Source organism: Saccharomyces eubayanus, chromosome V (assembly GCF_001298625.1).
Source record: "Saccharomyces eubayanus strain FM1318 chromosome V, whole genome shotgun sequence".
Taxonomy (NCBI): Eukaryota; Fungi; Ascomycota; class Saccharomycetes; order Saccharomycetales; family Saccharomycetaceae; genus Saccharomyces; species Saccharomyces eubayanus.
Window position 1 is genome coordinate 351,914 of NC_030980.1, and position 21,272 is coordinate 373,185.

Sequence of the window (21,272 nt, forward strand, 5' to 3'; positions counted from 1 at the left end):
CTAGGTTCCGTTCTGTACTCTTTTCTCTTCATTTCTGTCCATCATCTTAGATTTTTGCATATATATTTTGTCATATATACTTCGGGGTTCCGCCCACTATCTTGTCTTCTTTTTTTTCAGTTCTTCTAAATAACTTTTCTTACTGTCACCCCATATAATATATGTATTTTTCTTTTTTACGCTATTGTCTTTCGATGACTATGCCTATTTTACAGGGTCCGCGAGGCTTCCTTTTAGGGGTGTCAAAAAAAAAATGATCGACGTCGCCATCCAGTTATACGTCCAACCCATAAAAATTATTCTTCTCAACGCAATTAATTCGATTGATTTCAATCTTTTTATATTATATGATAACTTATAATTTCAGTAACCAAATAGGAAAGGACTTTTGTCAACAGCAAACGAAGTACATTTGATAGTGTTGAGAATTTCCGTTTCTTTAAGAGACTATAATGTTCACAGGTGTTTATCCAAATACCCCAGGCACATACCCTGAAGTCACAGCTCGTAAATATATGGACAGACAGTCGGAACTGAACATGTTCTCCACCGCTTCTTCCTTGGCATTGAATGAATTGGACGCGCGCCAATATTGGTCTGTTTCCTCTCATATTTCAGGTTCAAGTAGCATGTACTCAGCTGGTGGAGAGGAAAATTTACGCTCCGCAAGTACCGATCCAATCGTTTGTTTACCAGGGTTTCCAACAGATGACAGGGATAGCGAATTGATATCCTCTGCCGTTGGTGAAGATTCAGTGGATAGTAATCCTTCATTTGCCGAGAAATTCAATACTTTCCCCACCAAAGGTTTTCTTTCTGAAGACAATGGGTTTGCTGAGGTTATCCCTTCCTCGCCAGAGGGGAAATCACGAGTATCTTTTGAAAGCGAAATATCGTCTGAAATTTCAAAGACCACTCCTCCAAACGGGACTTCGGTTTACGAAGCTTTGGTAGAGCCACCTCCCTCTCAAAATGAGTCTGTTGCTCTGTCTTTCGGACATTCAAACGATTTGGACTTTTTGAACAACCCAAGTGGATCGGGCTCTTCAAATGACGTTAATAGAAGCTCGGGTTCCATATCCCTTCCCAAAAATGTGTCTTTAGATTTTAACGTTGACAATAATCTTTTTTTCACAAACGAGCTGGTAGCATCTGAATCACATAAGATGGCCAAATTCCACCTTGGTAAGAGAAATGCAAAAAGCTTGCTAACAAGATGGAAAACCATTGAAATGTATGGAGAATCTGTCAAAAGGACTGATGACACATATTCCAATTTCCAATTTGCGCAATATATTTTGAAGGTTGGTTTGAATTTGGAAAACTTACAAGAATTGGTTGAAGAGCAAGAATTGGCTGAAGAACAAGAGGGCAAGAGTGGTTCCTTTACTGTTGACAGCTTGAAAGAATCGTTACTGATGGACGCAAAAATAATTCTGAAGAAATTAAGTGCTGTCGGATATCCGGATGCGCAGTACCTGTTAGGCGACGCTTACTCTTCTGGAGTTTTTGGAAAGGTAAAGAATAGAAGGGCATTTCTCCTGTTCTTAGCGGCAGCCAAAAGGTTACACATTGAAAGTATATTCAGAACAGCTATCTGTTATGAGTGCGGATTAGGTGTGACAAGAAATGCATCAAAGGCAGTTAACTTTTTAACCTTTGCAGCAACTAAAAATCACCCTGCTGCAATGTATAAATTGGGTGTATATTCTTTTCACGGTTTGATGGGTCTTCCCGAAGATATTTTAACAAAACTGGATGGTTATAGATGGTTACGAAGGGCTACATCCATGGCCAATAGTTTAATTTGCGGTGCCCCTTATGAATTGGCTAATATCTATATGACAGGATTCAAAGACCTTATTATTTCAGATCCAGATTATGCAATGGTACTTTATAAGAAGGCAGCAATTCTGGGGCACACTGAATCTGCAAGAATATTGGCAGAAGCTTGTGGAAATAGAGGTATTTCTTCTCGTAGAAATCATCGACTATCACATAAATTACCCAAAGCTTCCGACAATGTTCTCGTGTCCAGGAAATTGATTTAATAGATAAAGTACAGATTTTTTTTTCTTCTTGTTGTTGTTTTTTTTCAAAAGCTCTGGAGGTTCATTTTACCCTAAAAGTCTATTCAATTATAAATGGATTAATTTATTATGTCTTGTGTAATTATATCGAATTTTTTATTATATTTCTAATGTATAAGACTTATCTAAAAAACTGTTTCTTATTTGTCAACAGAGTTTTGACTACCAGGTCGAAATCCTAAAAGTAAGCTATTTTTGACTCTAACCATGATGATATTAGCTCTGAAGAATTCTCACAGCGGCTTTTTTCTCCTCCGCCAGGTATAACAATACTGTCACTTTTATACTTACTTTTTCAAAAAATGGTGGCTGGATATGCCTTAAGAAAAGAAAAGTGAAAAATTGGACACCTTTTTTTGTTGTTAGTCAGTTTAGTAACATTAGAGCAAGAAACAATATCTAAATGTGTTTTATATTTACCTTTTGTTAGAAAATCTGTAAAAGTTGGAGTAAAAAAAACAATTTTTTGAGCTGAAATTCTCCTTAACTAGAACCAATAAAAAATAATTATTTCATTGATAATCAGTACTTTAGTAAGGAGTAATAACTTAGAATTAACAGTTCTTTCTTGAACATAATAAGAAAGGAGTATTGAACATAGATACAATTGACTTTTTAAATTGCATGATGACTTTTGAGATTCCATTGTTTCTTAATGTTACAATATTATGTATATAGATTATCTAGAGTTTCTCCTCATGGATTTACGAATCCACAAAAAGGAATCAGTAATTTGTATAATATTATAAATGGTTCTGTTCCTCTTTTTATATGTTGTCATTCATTGATCCTGTTACAATATCAATCCTTGCGTTTCCAGCTTCCACTAATCTCGATGACAGTGTGAATCTTGTTTTACCGGTCTTGTAATTCATGTCATCTTTCAACACCGTATATAATAGTAATTGATGGACGATAGTAGAATCTTGTTCCAACGGATACCTATATGAAACTTAATGGTGGAAACATAGTTTAGAATTGAACTATGAGGTATTAGATAAGACTAGTCTCCTTATTTATTATTTCATTGACACCTTATCAATTAATAAATCTATGATTCCATCTTCAACAATTACCAGATTTGAATATTCATTATGATTCATTATATATAATATACAAATCAAATGTAAATCCGACATCACCTACTCTAACACAATAATCATCAAACATGCAAAAGTCAGCGTTCATGTTTTAGCAACCGTCTAGTGTATGTTGTGGTGTTATTTCAGGTTTCCGTAAAAACGAGAGTAGACGCAAGCATTATTATTCACAATCACGGTCAAAGTCATCACAAACACTGCTTAGTGATTGCTAAGATTGAAATGAGACACTTTGAGTTCGCGAAAACCTAACAACCAGCGGTTACACTTATATCCATCCAAAATAATAAAATGAACCCCTTCATTTCTAAAGTTTGCACATGAACCTCGCTACATTTTACAAATCGCTGGAATATCACATCTGGCAAAACCAGATATACATCAGAAAGTCTGTGGGCTCTTCGGCTTATATTTTATTTTTAATAAAATAAAAAAAAAAAATAATAAAGAACTGATTAATTTTTACTAATACACTTTTTATTATATATGTTGGAATAGGTGTCTCTAGATACACATTAATTCGTGTATGATAAAATATCTGAAACAATAATAATAATATCAACACTATTACTATTTATAAGCATTGTTCATCATGATAAAAATAACCAAACCTGGTAATTAATGAAGATAAGATTAAAGACTTATTAATTGATCAGAAATTAAGGTATAAGAGAACAATTTATACATGATAACTTATTGTCCATATTTTGAATTATGTCTGAACCATTAGGTTTTATATAACCAATCAGTGTGTGTTATATATACCTCTCTTATATAATAATAAGAAAGAACTGCTTATTCTTAATTATTACAACTTACAAAACTAACTAAACATCAACGGCATATCTATTTCAGGATGAGGATTAAGAGTGGGAGCAATACAAAATGTATTTGAAGAAACGGCATCAAAGAAGAAAATGGTCAAAATTATACAACATTATAATCCGATATAGTGTAACGGCTATCACATCACGCTTTCACCGTGGAGACCGGGGTTCGACTCCCCGTATCGGAGTATTTTTTTTCAATTCACAAATAAGCTACAAAATGTGACTGTGAGTGACCAAGGGCAAACACTTGTGTAATAAGAAACCTTATCATTGTATCTCTGTTGATCGTGAGTAGAAGAAAATACACTCAAATCGCGTACGGCTTTATAGTTTATGAATGGTTTTTACCCCGGAAATCGCGTTACCAGTCAATGCGGGATTTCCATTATTGTTTAAACACAGGAGTTCTGTTTCTCACTAAACGAGAGGAAACCCCCCACAATAGTTGCTTCCCTTGCAGTCGAGGAGATCGAAGCTGAATTTTGGGCTTCCCTTTTTATTAAGCTTTGACCTTTACCTTGAAGAAGTTTTAAATGTGTCGTAAACCTTAGCTCGATCCTTAAAAAGTACTCGAATTATCAACAAACAAAAAGAACAACAGCAAACAAAACCAGGGCATTCCATATGAAAAATGATAAAAAGATGGCTATCTGTGACCAAGAAGAAGTCTGATCCAGAAAAGGGTACACATAGTAATGATGAAATCAGCCGAAAAGCAATTAATATGAAGAAGGCTGGAGCTTTTCGAGATCCGACTATAGGGAAACCAACGAGCACTAAGAGTAGCTCCTCAAGTGCACCTTCTAACCCAGCAAGCCATGAAAAGAAGAACAGATCCAGCAGTCAAGCGGATAACATCATTGATGAAAAACATCATCACCATCATCACCACCACCATGATATGACGAACAATTTAAATGAAGTAGAGAGTTATTTTCCTAGCACATATGAGGATGGTGCATTAGAAGCAGAGTCCCAAATTCTTTTCACTAGCATGACAGATCTAATGCCTTATGGGGACGGTTCAAACAAGGTGTTTGGCTACGAAAATTTTGGGAATACCTGCTATTGTAATTCCGTTTTGCAATGTCTTTACAATATACCCGAGTTCAGGTGCAATGTCCTGCGATATCCTGAAAGAATACCTGTAACAAACAGAATTCGAAAAAGCGACTTAACTGGCTCAAAGGTGAGAGTATTTACTAATGAAAGTTTTGAGACGTCTGCCAACGGAGGAAATTCGAATTCAGGGAGCCAAATCTGTGATAATGAAGACGTACACAACCACAACCACCATCATAATCAGCACAGTGATCTGGATAACTCTTCTTCATCTACTCAAGAAAAACAGAACAACAATGAAAGAAAAAGGAATTCCTTTATGGGCTTTGGAAAAAGCAAATCGAGTAGCAAAGACTCCGCAAAGAAAGATGATAGCAGTGAGGTTGAACGGCCTCGGCCTGTGCATACAGTGGTTATGGCATCAGACCAGCTAACGGAAAAGCTTCACGAAGGGTGCAGGAGAATAATTGTTGGAAGATCTCTTCCAATTCAGGGTGGCTCCTCCTTGATAACTGCACATGCAGACCACCAAGTCAATTCACAACCTCAATCGAAAGTGTCTGCCGGTAGTAACGAACCAATGGATGACGATAACCACTTCAACTCGGAGGGTATCTGTCATACCGTGAACGTGCCCAACCTTAACAAAGAAACCACTTTTCCGACAAGCGAGCAAAGAAAAAAGGCAGCATTAATTAGGGGCCCTGTTCTCAATATCGATCACTTGCTCTATCCTTCTGAGAAGGCAACGCTTTACAATGGTCTAAAGGATATATTTGAGTCTATAACTGAAAATTTGGCACTGACAGGGATCGTTTCACCTACTGAATTTGTTAAGATCCTAAAAAAAGAAAATATTTTGTTCAACACTATGATGCAACAAGATGCTCATGAATTTTTAAACTTTTTACTAAATGACTCCAGTGAATACATTGAATGCCATACCTCCAGTGTAAATAGTATGCCTCAAGAGAACATGAATGACACCAGCGATAATTTCATAACCGATCTGTTCAAGGGTACGCTGACAAACAGAATTAAGTGCTTAACTTGCGACAATATCACCTCAAGAGATGAACCGTTCTTAGATTTCCCTATAGAGGTACAGGGCGATGATGAGACTGATATTCAAAAAGTTTTGAAAAGCTATCATCAACGCGAAATGTTGAATGGCGTTAACAAATTTTACTGCAACAAATGCTACGGTTTACAAGAGGCAGAACGCATAGTTGGTTTGAAGCAGGTGCCTTATATTCTGTCGCTACACTTAAAAAGATTCAAGTACTCAGAAGAACAGAAATCAAATATCAAACTGTTCAATAAGATACGCTATCCATTGTACCTAGACGTTTCTTCTACATTTGATACGTCAGTATCCAAAAGATACGAATTGAGTGGCGTCGTAATACATATGGGAAGTGGTCCCCAGCATGGCCATTATGTATGCATTTGCAAGAATGAAAAATTTGGGTGGCTGTTATATGACGACGAAACCGTAGAGTCTGTTAGCGAAGAAACGGTATTGCAGTTTACAGGCCATTCGGGTGATCAAACAACAGCTTACGTTCTGTTTTATAAAGAAATTGATGCAAATTACGCCAACAACCAAATGGGAGACACTGTGACTTCAGATCAAAACCGAAACCAAATTGAGAACAATATTGAACAATTGATGAAGTGTGATGACTGGTTAAGAAATCGCGCATTGAAAGCGATGGCCAATGTGGAACGTAAAAAAATTCTAAAAGATATACCAGAAGTTAAGGCACCTGTAAGAACTGTTGATAGAAAACGCAATAAACAAAAGAGAAGATCCAGAATACTGAGTTTTATCAAATAAGTTAAACGGCTCAATAAACTATATAAACTTGGAGTCATTTCTTTCTCAAAAGGTTCAACAATACACTTTTTTCCATTAATTTTCACATTTCCCCCCCGTCCATTGATATTTCGATTTTCCGCATATCTCATTAACCACCATATTTATCACAGAAGCAAGACATTCATCTACAGTCCAATAAAAGCAAAAGAGACGGAAACTAAATTTCAGAAATATAAGAAACCTCAAGCACTAGGCGAAGGAACGGCGTGCTAATACTTATTTTTTCTCAAAAAATTTGGTTATATGACTATATATATGTACATATACCTCTTCCTAACCAGGTGCATATGTAAATAAATAAGAGACCGATTCACCATTATGCAATCTTCTAATGGCTTCTGCGATCGTCGGACTGATATCAACTTGGTCGAGTATGTCCAAATTCAAATCAACAGGCACTGTGTTGGTACAAACAATTCTTGACAACCTACTATTTTTTAATTTATCTCTTGCTGAACCAGAAAATATACCGTGTGTAACAATAGCGATTACCTCTTTGGCACCATGATCCATCAAAGTATCACAGGCTTTTACTAGTGTTCCACATGTGTCAGCCATGTCATCGATTAGTAAACACGATTTTCCGGCAACATCACCGACAAGCACCATTCGTGAAATTTCATTGGCCTTCTGTCTTTCTTTATGAATCAGTGCAAAATTCATGTCTAGTTTATCCGCAATAGAGGCAACTCTTTTAGCACCACCAGCATCTGGCGAAACCAGTATCGCATTCTTGAAATCCGTCTTGGTCCTTATGTAATTCAATACACTTGGCTCTCCGTATAGATTATCAACCGGAATGTGAAAAAACCCTTGAATTTGAGAAGCATGGAGGTCCATAGTGATAAGATGATCGCAACCGGCAGTTTCTAAGAGATTAGCAATCAGCTTTGCAGTAATGGGTGCACGGGACTTATCTTTTTTATCTTGTCTGGCGTAAGGGAAATTTGGTATGACGGCTGTAATTCGTCTTACAGAGGCGGTCTTACAGGCGTGAATAAGGATAAGTAGTTCCATTAGAAAATCGTTTATTTCATGCTCTCCATATCCCGTCTGAATAATGTACACATCTTCATCACGAATGCTCTCTCCTATAGTTACTGATGTTTCTTTATTTGAATATTGATAAACTCCGACTTTAGATAATGGTAAGCCTAATCTTTGGGAGATAAGTTCAGCTAACCCAGGGTGCGAATTACCTGCAAGTAATTTGATACTATTCGTAGGCATATTCAATGGCCCCTATGGTGATGAAATTTTTTTGAATCGACTGCACACCAGTGCTGTTCCTCGACAGATACTTCATTATAACATTCATTATTTCCCTATATTAGCTATTGTTCCAAAATTTTTTTCCTGCTGAAAAATGATCACGTGCCTGAATCATTTTGCTGCGCGGTTTTGCGTAGAGATATGAATACACACACACAATGCTCTCTCTTCAATAGCAACTGTGCTATATCAGAATATCATCCTCTCGACTGTTCAGTTCCATTGTAAGCGCATGCCGACACTTTCACAGTATCATTGCACTCTACAACTTGTATAGCCTCCCCAATAAAACAAGGAAAATTTGGTTATTTGTGTTCAGAAAAAGCCGAAAATGATTATAAAGAACAGAAGATCTTTCTGATTAGGTTTTGGAAATTTTGGCAGAAAATATAATTGTTGCATTCCTCAGAAGAGGCATTAGGCGTATTTATAATATATTTCCAGGTAAAAAGAGAACAGTATAGTACACACACTGTGAAATGGCTACGAAGCAAGCCCATAAAAGACTAACTAAAGAATATAAGTTGATGGTGGAGAATCCTCCACCTTATATTCTTGCCCGTCCCAATGAAGACAATATTTTGGAATGGCACTACATCATCACAGGTCCGGCGGATACTCCCTATAAAGCTGGCCAATATCATGGTACCTTGACTTTCCCATCGGATTACCCATACAAGCCACCCGCCATCAGAATGATTACACCAAACGGACGTTTCAAACCCAATACACGATTATGTCTTTCCATGAGTGATTACCACCCTGATACCTGGAATCCCGGTTGGTCCGTATCGACCATTTTGAACGGGTTGTTGAGTTTCATGACTAGCGATGAAGCTACAACTGGATCCATTACTACGTCGGATCATCAAAAGAAGCTCTTGGCAAAGAACTCCGTGAGTTATAATACTTTTCAAAATGTGAGATTCAAGCTGATTTTTCCTGAAATTGTAGAGGAAAACGTACAAATATTAGAAAAGAGAAGATTAATAGAAGGGGACGGTGCTGAAACGAAGGAAGAGACAGAAGATGCTTTTACAAAAGCTGCTAAGGAGAAAGTGATTTCTTTAGAGGAAATACTAGATCCTGAAGATAGAATACGTGCAGAACAAGCATTAAGACAACAAGACAATAATTCAAAGAAAAATGACAAAGAGCCTAACGGCAGTTCTTCCATGGTTTATATTGGTATTGCTGTTTTTTTATTTTTGGTTGGTGCTTTTATGAAATGAAAACATGAGATGAGCAAAAAATTAGATAAATCTAACACCACAAAACAAAAATAAGTAGTATTATATAGACATAAGGGATCCTTTTATTATGAACATTATGTTGTGTTTTTTTATATTTACTTAACAAAAGAACTCATAACCCCAAATTAGAATGGATACAATTTAAAAAGAAAAAGGTACAGTTTCTCAAAAATCTTCAACTTTCATTATTAACTTGCCTTGAGCACGCTGGGTGGCCATATAAGAAAACGCCTCCTTGAGTTTTTTCCAAGAATAAACCTTATCTACGATACAGTCCACAACCCCTTCATTCAGTAGCTTTCCACATTCATGTATCCATTCATTTTTCTTGGAAATGAGTTTGATATTAGGGTCGAAATAAAAATGAGTATAGTCATATGACCACAACATTGAGCCAAACATCTTCCTCGCATTAGCACTAGGATTATCCCAAGAGTCAAAGATGTCTTTCTTATAGTTTCCAACATAGTCACCAACAGTGGTAATATAAGCGCCTTTAGCACGAATTAAGGAACTTGAATGACTCAAAATATCATAACCACCAATGAAATCCAATACGACGTTGAATTTACCCTGTGTGTAAGCTTCGGTTTCTTTAAGACTATTAGGGTCATCATAATCTACAATTTTACCCGAGTTCAGCATATTTCTAAGCGGTTTACTCGATTTCCCTCTACATGAGAGGTAATTTATGAAAATCATTTCTTCCTTTAGGTCGGGGAAGTGTTCAGACAATACCGTTGAACCGTTACCAGACGTCACAACAACCAATTTCTTGGAAACTTTATAGTAGCGTTTCAACAGTTGGATGGCAAACATCCCCACTGAACTTGTCCCACCGTTTACTAAAATGTTAGACTCCGCATCTAATTGGCCCTTTTCCTTTAGCTTAGATAATAGATTCAAAGCTGTCCCCAAACAAAACAATGAACCCGCCGCCTTTTCTGGTGTTAAGGTATGTTTTGGCCTCATCAAAATAGGATCGACGTTAGGGTCGATGAGCAGTGCAGTTTGCAAAGCACCGATGGCTAACTTTGGATGATAATAAATACCATATACCTCATCTCCAACGTTCCATCTATCTGTCAGATTGCTACCAACATGTGTTACTACCCCGCTATACTCTCTTCCGATGCCGGCCTCACCATAGATAGGTTTGGTGTAACCATTCTTGATTTTCATATCAATAGGATTTAAACCTACATAATTTACCTGGACTGCCAGTTTATTCTTACTTATTGGCAGTTTTATTTTATTTTCGTATGAAAAAGTGACGGGTCCGTGCTTGGAATGGAAAACCAACGATTTCACGGGTATATGCCTTACATGCCTTAATGGTCTGGCAACTCTAGTCAATCTGGGTTCATCAACGGTAATTTCCTTCGGTGCAGGAGTTTCATGGTCCACTGTCATCGCTTCTAACCTGGGATTCTGATTTTGCAAAATTTTTTCTGCCATTTTTTGTGCGATTTTGACTTTCTGTTGTTTGATGTGCTTGAACTTTCTGGTTCTATACTCTTCAATTTGAGTAGCTTTATTACGAGATATATTTAGGGGTTTCTTGTTTCCTGTCCCTGTTTGTTTGACGATAGCCGATGCCTGAAAAATTAGGTAATGTCTCGAACAATTAATTATAAACAAAGAATAGTGCTGGCCAAGGCCACAAGAGACCCGAGCGCAGTCCAAGAATGAAACTCGCACGCTTCCGATTCACAAGCAGGCTTTTGCTGCCTACAAGTCACAGACGTTGTATAGCGCAGAAAAGATATAAACTAATAAGTTTGTAACACCATGCATGTATAAATGAACAGACCCCCGAGGTAGTAAGTGCGTAAATATTGATCACAGTATGGGACACACCGCTTGAAGAGTAACTTGTAATCACTCCAAAGAAGCCCTAGCAGCACTTTATATAGCACTTGCACTGTCAATAGAGCCAACCGCCAATTGCATTTGAGACTTTCTTACGAAAATGAGAAGATCGCGTTGTACGCCGTATTATAGTGCTACGTTTTTTCCTTTAAACATCAGGACATTACAAAAACCCACACATACGATATATAGCTCCAAAAAGTTTTCCAGAGAGCTTTCAGAGCTTCGGGCCCAGGAAAATGATCATCAGCGCTGGGACTGGACTCAATGTGGTCCCGCTTGTTTCAGCCCAGCCTGGTCTAACGGGAGCTCCTGTACGGGAGATGTAGCTTAGTCTAGGCTCTCCTCGGGAAGGGTATTGGTCCAGGCCGGAGGGGCCTCACGCAAGCAGGCTGAAACTTTGCTGAGTCTATGGATATTCCCTTGCCCATCGTATTGTATTCCGCAGTGAAACTTACTACTACTATAGCGTTTAAAGCAATTATTTAGCATTTTTAAAGTGTGAAGTTGTTACATCTTAAAAGAAGCCTAAACACACCACGATAAAACGTATGTCCTACACCCACTGAATGAGAGAATAGAAAGCAGAAGATCAATAGAACGTCAGGAGTATATGATTGCTAGTATAAAAACAAACATAGCGACCAACTTTTTCACATTTACATTTTGAGCCATGTGGCTAGGCACTCCCCACATATACGTCAATGCTAGAGAAATCAGGGCTTTTCCATCTACCTTGGATAACCATAGTAATGCAAAAGACCTGGTGTATCTTATAAAAAGAAAGAACTGTAAACCTAATATCATAAGCAAAATCTGCATGATCGATTAACAACTAGCAACTACAACTATAACGTCCTTCTACTCTCGAAACATAAACATTTCAAAATAACAGCTTTACTAACAAACAATCTTGAAAATATTTTTAAACAGTTTGAAAATGGGTATTTCTCGTGACTCTCGTCATAAAAGATCAGCCACTGGTGCTAAACGTGCTCAATTCAGAAAGAAGAGAAAGTTTGAATTGGGTCGTCAACCAGCCAACACCAAGATCGGTGCTAAGAGAATCCACTCTGTCAGAACCAGAGGTGGTAACAAGAAATACAGAGCTTTGAGAATCGAAACCGGTAACTTCTCCTGGGCTTCCGAAGGTATCTCCAAGAAGACCAGAATCGCCGGTGTCGTTTACCATCCATCCAACAATGAATTAGTCAGAACTAACACTTTGACCAAGGCTGCTGTTGTTCAAATTGATGCTACTCCATTCAAGCAATGGTTCGAAGCTCATTACGGACAAACCTTGGGTAAGAAGAAGAACTCCAAGGAAGAAGAAACTGTTGTCAAGACCAAAAACTCTGAAAGAAAGTGGGCTGCTAGAGCTGCTTCTGCCAAGATTGAATCTTCTGTTGAATCCCAATTCAGCGCTGGTAGATTATACGCTTGTATCTCTTCCAGACCAGGCCAATCCGGTAGATGTGATGGTTACATTTTGGAAGGTGAAGAATTAGCTTTCTACTTAAGAAGATTGACTGCTAAGAAATAGAGATAGTAAGATATTATTTTATTACGCTACATGTACAATTTTACTTTTATTTTGTGTTAACTCTTTTCTGCTTTCTTATTTTTAATATTTACCATTCCATTTATAATTTGTAAAACAATTAACATAAAAATATTTTAAACTATAAAACCAATAACGTTATCAAATGACAAAAAACGAGATGAAGTTTATTGCCGTTCAATATCTAGCTTAGCGGTTCTATAAGACGACTTTTCTTAAGACAAGCAGTCAAGATGAGAAAAAAAGGCTCAAACTTACTGTGGCAATCACCCCTTCCTCTTACGCGGGAAGACTCGAGGCTTACTCTTTGCTAGTGGCATCCGACCAGTGGGTCCTTCCCCACAATAAGAACATTATCACCTCTTGCGACTGGAAATCAAAAAAACCCCTCGGGTCTTGTTAGAACTACATTATCCATATATCCATATAGGGGTTGGGATTATGTTATAGTTCCGCGAGGTTTATCCAAGACATCGCGTCTCTAACTGTGTACAGGCCGGGATACATCATCCACCATTAGTATTATTCAATGTAATAAACTTTGAAGGGGGCATTTCTTGTGCGTTCTGCAATTACTTTTTCACCCGTGCAGTGAATTATATTCCAGAAGTTCCTAGAACGTTATAGAATATCAGAGAAAACAGAAGTAAAACGAAAAACATTTAACCATTGTAATAAAGAGGGATTTATATGGTCTCGCTATCTATTGACAAATCTTCATATAAATAGATTGGATATCATCTATGTTAAGTGCAAAAATGCTGTTTTCCGTTCTGTTCTATACCTTCTTATTTGCATGAGTAAATCAATAATACACTACTTTACATAGTAACAAAAAAGAACAAACAAAAAACATTCATGTCAAAAGCTGTCGGTATTGATTTAGGTACAACATATTCATGTGTCGCTCACTTCTCAAACGATAGAGTGGAGATTATCGCTAATGACCAAGGTAATAGAACGACACCTTCGTACGTTGCATTTACTGACACCGAAAGACTAATTGGTGACGCTGCTAAGAATCAAGCTGCAATGAATCCACACAATACGGTTTTCGATGCCAAACGTTTAATAGGTCGTAAGTTTGACGATCCAGAAGTAACGAGTGATGCTAAACATTACCCATTCAAAGTGATCGACAAAGGAGGCAAACCGGTAGTGCAAGTGGAATATAAAGGGGAAACGAAGACTTTTACTCCAGAAGAAATTTCCTCCATGATCTTAACAAAGATGAAAGAAACTGCTGAGAACTATTTGGGTACAAAAGTAAACGATGCTGTGGTAACGGTTCCGGCTTATTTCAACGATTCGCAAAGACAAGCAACTAAGGATGCTGGTACAATTGCCGGTTTAAATGTCTTACGTATTATTAACGAACCTACCGCTGCTGCCATTGCCTACGGTTTAGACAAGAAAACTCAAAAGGAACACAACGTGTTAATATTTGACCTGGGTGGTGGTACTTTCGATGTCTCTCTATTATCAATAGATGAAGGTGTTTTTGAAGTTAAAGCTACCGCGGGTGATACTCACTTAGGTGGTGAAGATTTCGATAATAGGCTGGTCAACTTCTTAGCTGATGAGTTTAAAAGGAAAAACAAGAAGGATTTGACAACTAACCAAAGATCATTAAGAAGACTTAGAACTGCTGCCGAAAGAGCAAAAAGAACCTTGTCTTCATCTGCTCAGACGTCTGTAGAAATTGACTCATTATTTGAAGGTGTTGATTTCTACACTTCAATCACAAGAGCTAGATTCGAGGAATTATGTGCCGACCAATTCAGATCTACATTAGAGCCAGTTGAGAAAGTTTTGGCTGATTCAAAATTGGACAAGTCACAAATCGATGAGATCGTCTTGGTCGGTGGTTCAACAAGAATTCCAAAAGTGCAGAAACTAGTCTCCGATTTCTTTAACGGTAAAGAACCTAATCGTTCAATTAATCCAGACGAGGCTGTTGCTTATGGTGCTGCTGTTCAAGCTGCTATATTAACGGGCGATCAATCTTCGACAACTCAAGATTTGCTATTGTTAGATGTTGCGCCATTATCCCTGGGTATTGAAACTGCAGGCGGAATCATGACAAAGTTGATTCCAAGAAACTCAACTATTCCAACAAAAAAATCGGAAGTATTCTCTACTTACGCCGATAACCAACCTGGTGTTTTGATTCAAGTCTTTGAAGGTGAGAGGACTAGAACAAAGGACAATAATTTGTTGGGTAAGTTCGAATTGAGTGGTATCCCACCCGCTCCAAGAGGTGTCCCACAAATTGAAGTCACATTTGATATCGATGCAAACGGTATTTTAAACGTATCTGCTGTCGAAAAAGGTACTGGTAAATCGAACAAAATTACAATCACCAATGACAAAGGTAGATTATCAAAGGACGATATCGACAAAATGGTTGCTGAAGCAGAAAAGTTCAAGGCTGAAGACGAAGAGGAAGCCGGACGTGTTCAAGTTAAAAATCAGCTAGAGTCATACGCCTTTACTTTAAAAAATTCTGTAAACGAAAGCAACTTTAAGGAAAAAGTAGGTGAAGAAGATGCGAAAAAGGTAGAAACGGCTGCTCAAGATACCATTGATTGGTTAGATGCTTCACAGGCGGCCTCCAGTCAAGAATACAAGGAGAAGCAAAAGGAATTAGAAGCTATTGCCAACCCTATTATGACTAAATTTTATGGGGCTGCGGGTGGTGCTCCAGGAGGAGGTCCTGTCCCAGGAGCTGGTCCAGACCCAACCGGTACACCAGATAAAGGCCCAACAGTAGAAGAAATCGATTAGATGTGCGTTTAATAAAGAAGGTAGCATGAATATACTTTTGCCGCTGTCGGCTTTGCTTTTTCAGTTTACAAGCTCTGGTTATTCTAAGTACATATATAGACAAAATCGAGAAGAATCAAATGATTAATATTCTTTATATTCTTTTTATCTTTGTAGTTATCAGAGAAAAGTATTTAAATACCAATAACGCGCTATTTCGCGTTTCTATCAAAGGCGAATAAAAAGGGAATCTCATCGCAACCTCTCTAAAGATCAACTGTTGACTGAATAAGGTACGTCAAAGAACGCTATTTGAAAATGTACAGCAACCACGCTTTGAATCCAGATGGTACTTGTTTTAATTGGGACCAAATGAGGCTCGAAGAACAATCTGACTCGAATCTTTCCTCCAATGGGAGCATAACACCAAAATCTGTAGGTTATTCCATGCATTCTAGGTTATCAGAAAAGAGACAACAAGAAAATGACGCTTTGAATATTCAAGATTCTCCTTCCATAGTTTCAAGTGTGATATCAAACAGGCGAGATCGGGCACAAGAAGTTTTTGGACCTCATTCTTCATCTCCTATTGCCACCTCGGAACAGCAACGAATAAATCAGAGATCACAATTAGTATCGATGAGATCATCTAAACGTCAACAGAGAATGACAGAGAAACGGGGCGGTTTAGAAAAAATGGAACAGATGATCATGCAAGGTGAGCGTCTTCGAGAGATTGAAAGACTGAAACAGGAAGCTCAAAGAAATGCGGTCCCTTCAGACATGGCTGAGTTCATGGAGTGGGAAAATAATGAGGATCTGGAAGACGATGATTTGCTTGCCTTTATCGAGAAGCAGGAGAGTTATAAAAAAGAGCTAGAACAGCTTTTGAACAACCCTAATAGAAATGCTCACGCGAATAATTCGTTTTCAGATTATCACACGTAATATGCTTACTATCGTCATAGTAGAAAATCTTGTGAATTATTCGATGGGCAAAGACATGTTTCCTTACAGGAAGTATGTAATATCGACTGACCGTCTACCGGCCTGCTAGTTTGCCTTTCCTTCCTACTGCTACATGAAGTGAAAGCAATGAGCATTGTTTTCGTACTTTCTTATTCTACAGTCTGGTACATAGCTAGGTTCTCCAGGTCCTACGCCGTGATGTGAAAAATTCCTTTGGCACTAAATCAATCAGCACAACACCAACAAGTCTGTCCGAATACGCCATAGATAACGCGTTACGAGACAAGTACATACAATATGTAACGTCCCTATTTATTTAAAGGCCAATACAACGTCATGAATATACATTAAAGGATGTAGAATAATTTAAAGTTATTAAAGCAAATACACAAAACATTCTGTTTATTTCTTGCTATGTTGACTGTTTTTCACATAATTCTGAACAGGATCGGCGCCTAGATCGTATTTCTCCAATCCTTTAATTTGATCCAACGGAATAGAACCACTTAACTCTGTATCATTTTGATACCATTCCTTGATTAACAATACCATCTCATTCTTTGCCAATTCGGTGCTTCCTTCTGAGTTCTTTATGATATCTTTCAAAGTGTAATAAATTTTCAAATAGGATACTCCTGCTGATATAAAAATTGACCGGACAGATCTATCTGGAATATTATTAGCTGGTGTCTCATCAGAAATAAATGCGAATACCTTATTCATTAGGAAATGAACTGGAAATATTATCTCTGTATCGTGTGTTATCTTACCAACTCGAATCAGAGCGCTTGAAATTTTAGAAATGAAAGATTCTGGGTCCCCACATTTTCCATCAGGCAAAAGTTTCATTTTAATAGCATCGAACAGTAGATCCCATTCTCTTCGAATGACACTTTCATCTCTTAAACCTGAAGCCTTGAATATTCTTAAATTTATTTCATGGTATCCTAACGGATCTGCACAATCATTGAAAAGATAGGAAAGGGGAAGCACTTTTCCATTGAGTTTAGAAATCAATTCCTTCTTGTGATCTTCGTTAATCCTCGTTTCATTTTCCACCAGAGTAAGTATGTCGTCCTGAATAGCAGTGATATCAAATAATTCGTGAATACTGTCTGATAGTTGGACCAATGCGGGCTTCTGGTCGAAGGAAGAAGAACTGTCACAAAACCCATTTGCTCTCGCTAGGCACTCGATTCTATCACTCAACTTCAAATCGAAATCAGAATTAGCCAATGCATATAAAACAGTGGCAGCTTCAAAGAAATGTTTTTTTTTGGATAAGTAAATCCACAATAAATTAGAAGTTTCCAACGACTTTTCTGCTTTCTCTTTCAAGTAGGATAAAATAAATTGAGAATCTAATTGGAGTAAGTCGTTTTCTCTTCCATTTTGGACTAACCAATCGTAGAAACAGTAATGGAAAAATCCGTTATTACTGTTCAATATCGTCGAATAAACTCTTTCCTTCAATGACATCGCTGGAGAAGAAACCGTAATCTTTCCCACTGAACTAGAATGTTCAATAAAAGTATTTTCATCAACGGTCTTTAATATGTCAAAGATCAAATTATACACACTGATACGTTTGTCATAAAATTTTTTCCTGGGATCATTAATTCTGCAACCTTCAGTTGCGTATCTTTGGGCTTGATTTTCTTTATCAATTCCGTCTGCAACTCTTAGCAAAAATTCAGCAGTACTAGGCTGGTAGTTTAATTTTACCATAACATCAACTATACGTTTCAGTTCGTTTATTTCCATACTCTCAGAACATCTTTCATAAAGATCTACGGCAGAATCTAGGTGGTTCCTTGATAATTTAGAATCTAGCACTTCAAATTTCTGTGCTGCTTCCAAATGTTCTCCTGCTCTGAAACATAAAATGTCCACACCACGGCAAAAGGATCCGCAACGCTCCTTTAAAACGTTCATAATATAATCTGCTGATGATCCTCTAGTAATATTGGCATTGACAATTTCTATTAAAAACTCTTTTATTATTTGTTTTGTCTCTGTATTAGGTGTAAATAGATCATGGAACCGTAAGTTAAAAAAATAATCACGTGTTTTTGAATCATAAATACCCCTTTCACCCATTAGTGTATATAACAAAGATTTAAAAGCGTCCATCTCTTCATAAAACACATTTAATAGGGAGAGTGCATCTTTTATAGAGTTGATCAACACGATAAGAGCATCCATAGCAATCGACTCTGCGTCCGATGCCGTTGTAACATTGGCATCACTTGGAGCCAAAAATGAAACAAAGGAAGAGCGGTGAATGTTAAAGAAGTCAGCCAAAACGGATATCGATGATAAATAGTACTCAACTTGTGGTCTAGTTATGGAAATACCAAACGTGTTAATTTTTTCTGTTTTAGGAATCATTTTAAAGGTGAATACCTTTTCTTCCCATATTTGGCTAAATAATCTTGTAACCAATAGTGCAGAACCGTAGAATCTAGGAGACAGCACAATTCCATTACCGTCATTGGATTCATTAAGTTCGTTTGGTGTGGTTGACGATAAACTGCCACTATCTCCAAAATATTTTGGCTTTATCTCAATTACCCCAGGGATACCGGCTGCTAAGAAACCTAAGGCGCTTGCTTTAACATGTTCGGACTTATTGAACCTGCAAGTTAAATAAAGAGCCGTAGAGCAAGCCTCAGATAACCCATAGTTGTGAATAAAGGGTAGAGGATTCTCAATCAGGCTTTCGAAGATTTCATCAGGCTTACGATATCCATATATTTCAACGGCATTGCTTGTTAAAACAGCAATTTTTAAGGGCTCCGCGTTATATTGTGAGGCAAACACATTAGAGTAACCATGTGGAGTCAAAGTATTATTGAAACATTTGGTCAAGGAAACAATTTCTTTTATTTCATCTGTTGTGTCAAGTAGTGCAGTATTTTCAACATACTTGCCGTAATTTTTTAATATACCATAGTCTGGTACACTCACATAAAGCTTGTGTTCCTCCTTATTTTCCAGCAAATGTGCTTGGGAAAGGTTGTTTGATAATATCTCGGAATTATTAGTCTTACGTACGGATGTGAAAAATACCCCTGGCGATATTATGGTACTTGCATCAGTGGTATCGATGTAGACGGAACTATTTTTTTGCGCCGAGAGTGGACTTGGACCCTTTGAGTATAGTGACTTCTGATTGACGGCAGAAAAACCAGTTTTTTGAAACTTGTCAAATGGATTAGCAGGAGGACATTTTAAAGAGACTAGCTTTAGGGAACTAATTGATTTCTTAGAAGTGGAGCCCTTAAAATACAAGCGGACCCCGGCTGTAGTTATCAAAGCTAAAAATATATCATTATTCTCCCATTTAGAGATGGAAATAATTTTGACAATTTTTAAAAGCCGACTGGTGAGTAGCGGAGAATCTTTTGCAGCCAGTGCACCCAAGCTGCGCCTGATATGAGGGATATCAATCAAGACTGGGCCTTCTAACCCATCAGCAGTTATTAGGTAAGATCTAACGATTGATTTTGTCGATAACGTATGCAAGACACCTCTTGATTGGTCAACTATAAGCTGTAATATGGTCTCTTCTTCAACATTAGCGTCTCCCTCCAGTACCCTTAGTATCATTTTACTCCCAGGTACACTAGGTATTAACCTTGTGGGTAGCAAATTTGCTAAGTTGGATTTAGTTAAGCATACTTTGCTACATTTGCTATTAAACAAATTCTCTAAGCAATTGTATTGCAACTCCCATACGTTAACTCCATCAGATGAACTGGTAAAGAATATTTGTCCAGTTTTTTCATAGTTTGTTATATTAGAAACGTTAAGGCCGGTCGCGTTCACCTTTAATCCGGTATTGAAGATATTCAGTTTATGAGTGGTGCTGTCAAAAGATATTGTCAAGATGTAGATATCAAAAAGAGTAGCTACAATCAATAGGTTTTCGACAGAGGAAACAAATGTGTTTAATCTAGGCTTCACTAACTTCACTTTTAAAATGGTATGTTCAATTTCATCAATACAATGGAACTCTGAACTATTATTGATGTTCCACAGAATTAATTTATTATCAGAAGTGATCCAGCAATAGCCCAATTCCGGAAATATACCCATATCACTTTTTATTTCTGTGTTAGAAACCTCTGACACAACTTCATCTGGTATATTTGTCACTTGTTGTCTTTGAAAAGGAGTAAATGCACCTAATCCACCGACTTCATTTGTAAAGTTGTAGTTCACTCCGTTACTATAGTATGAGGGATTGTCCAGTACTGGTGTACTTCTATCTGCAAGGCTCAGATCCTGGACAAATTTACTTGCCAATTGCAAACGGTCAGAAGAAGTAAAAGCACTAACTTCGACATGCGTGCTAATATCAAGAAAATCTGATCCAACAGCATTCGCCGCTTCGTCATACTTCTTCCGTATGTTGTTGTCCAGTCTGCTGGTTTGTAACGGGCTGTTCGACAAATTAGGATTATGCTGGTCTTGGCCATCTCTTAATCGATCCGGYAAGTAATTTCGTCCTGAAGTGCCGGCAAATTTAAAAGCCTCGCGATCGTAATCGACTCTCTTCTTCAAGGGGGTGGAATACATTGCAATTGAAATATGAGCTTCGGTTGTGTGC

At 37.6% G+C, this 21,272-nt stretch overlaps 9 protein-coding genes and 1 non-coding gene across 10 annotated transcripts; 7 read left to right on the top strand and 3 right to left on the bottom strand.

Moving 5' to 3' along the window:
- Nucleotides 1–452: 452 nt before the first annotated feature.
- SHC1 (Shc1p) lies at nt 453–2,051 on the top strand (the record flags this gene model as incomplete). The annotated part of the gene is made up of 1 exon (XM_018364693.1): nt 453–2,051. The coding sequence occupies one exon, from the start codon at nt 453–455 to the stop codon at nt 2,049–2,051; it is 1,599 nt and encodes a 532-aa protein (XP_018222765.1).
- A 2,082-nt stretch (nt 2,052–4,133) lies between these two features.
- On the top strand, nt 4,134–4,205 carry DI49_1503. Its single transcript has one exon. It is a non-coding gene; the product is annotated as a tRNA-Glu (tRNA).
- Nucleotides 4,206–4,651: 446 nt separating this feature from the next.
- Nucleotides 4,652–6,922, top strand: UBP9 (putative ubiquitin-specific protease UBP9; the record flags this gene model as incomplete). Its single annotated transcript, XM_018364694.1, has 1 exon — nt 4,652–6,922. One exon carries the CDS (start codon nt 4,652–4,654, stop codon nt 6,920–6,922), a length of 2,271 nt encoding a protein of 756 aa, XP_018222766.1.
- A 315-nt stretch (nt 6,923–7,237) lies between these two features.
- On the bottom strand, nt 7,238–8,194 carry PRS2 (ribose phosphate diphosphokinase subunit PRS2; the record flags this gene model as incomplete). Its single annotated transcript, XM_018364695.1, has 1 exon — nt 7,238–8,194. One exon carries the CDS (start codon nt 8,192–8,194, stop codon nt 7,238–7,240), a length of 957 nt encoding a protein of 318 aa, XP_018222767.1.
- Nucleotides 8,195–8,715: 521 nt separating this feature from the next.
- On the top strand, nt 8,716–9,468 carry UBC6 (E2 ubiquitin-conjugating protein UBC6; the record flags this gene model as incomplete). Its single annotated transcript, XM_018364696.1, has 1 exon — nt 8,716–9,468. One exon carries the CDS (start codon nt 8,716–8,718, stop codon nt 9,466–9,468), a length of 753 nt encoding a protein of 250 aa, XP_018222768.1.
- Nucleotides 9,469–9,654: 186 nt separating this feature from the next.
- AST2 (Ast2p) lies at nt 9,655–10,947 on the bottom strand (the record flags this gene model as incomplete). Its single annotated transcript, XM_018364697.1, has 1 exon — nt 9,655–10,947. One exon carries the CDS (start codon nt 10,945–10,947, stop codon nt 9,655–9,657), a length of 1,293 nt encoding a protein of 430 aa, XP_018222769.1.
- Nucleotides 10,948–12,301: 1,354 nt separating this feature from the next.
- Nucleotides 12,302–12,904, top strand: RPS8B (40S ribosomal protein eS8; the record flags this gene model as incomplete). Its single annotated transcript, XM_018364698.1, has 1 exon — nt 12,302–12,904. The coding sequence occupies one exon, from the start codon at nt 12,302–12,304 to the stop codon at nt 12,902–12,904; it is 603 nt and encodes a 200-aa protein (XP_018222770.1).
- Nucleotides 12,905–13,780: 876 nt separating this feature from the next.
- Nucleotides 13,781–15,709, top strand: SSA4 (Hsp70 family chaperone SSA4; the record flags this gene model as incomplete). Its single annotated transcript, XM_018364699.1, has 1 exon — nt 13,781–15,709. The coding sequence occupies one exon, from the start codon at nt 13,781–13,783 to the stop codon at nt 15,707–15,709; it is 1,929 nt and encodes a 642-aa protein (XP_018222771.1).
- Nucleotides 15,710–16,006: 297 nt separating this feature from the next.
- On the top strand, nt 16,007–16,636 carry RTT105 (Rtt105p; the record flags this gene model as incomplete). The annotated part of the gene is made up of 1 exon (XM_018364700.1): nt 16,007–16,636. The coding sequence occupies one exon, from the start codon at nt 16,007–16,009 to the stop codon at nt 16,634–16,636; it is 630 nt and encodes a 209-aa protein (XP_018222772.1).
- A 423-nt stretch (nt 16,637–17,059) lies between these two features.
- Nucleotides 17,060–21,241, bottom strand: NUP157 (Nup157p; the record flags this gene model as incomplete). Its single annotated transcript, XM_018364701.1, has 1 exon — nt 17,060–21,241. The coding sequence occupies one exon, from the start codon at nt 21,239–21,241 to the stop codon at nt 17,060–17,062; it is 4,182 nt and encodes a 1,393-aa protein (XP_018222773.1).
- Between the last annotated feature and the right edge of the window lie 31 nt (nt 21,242–21,272).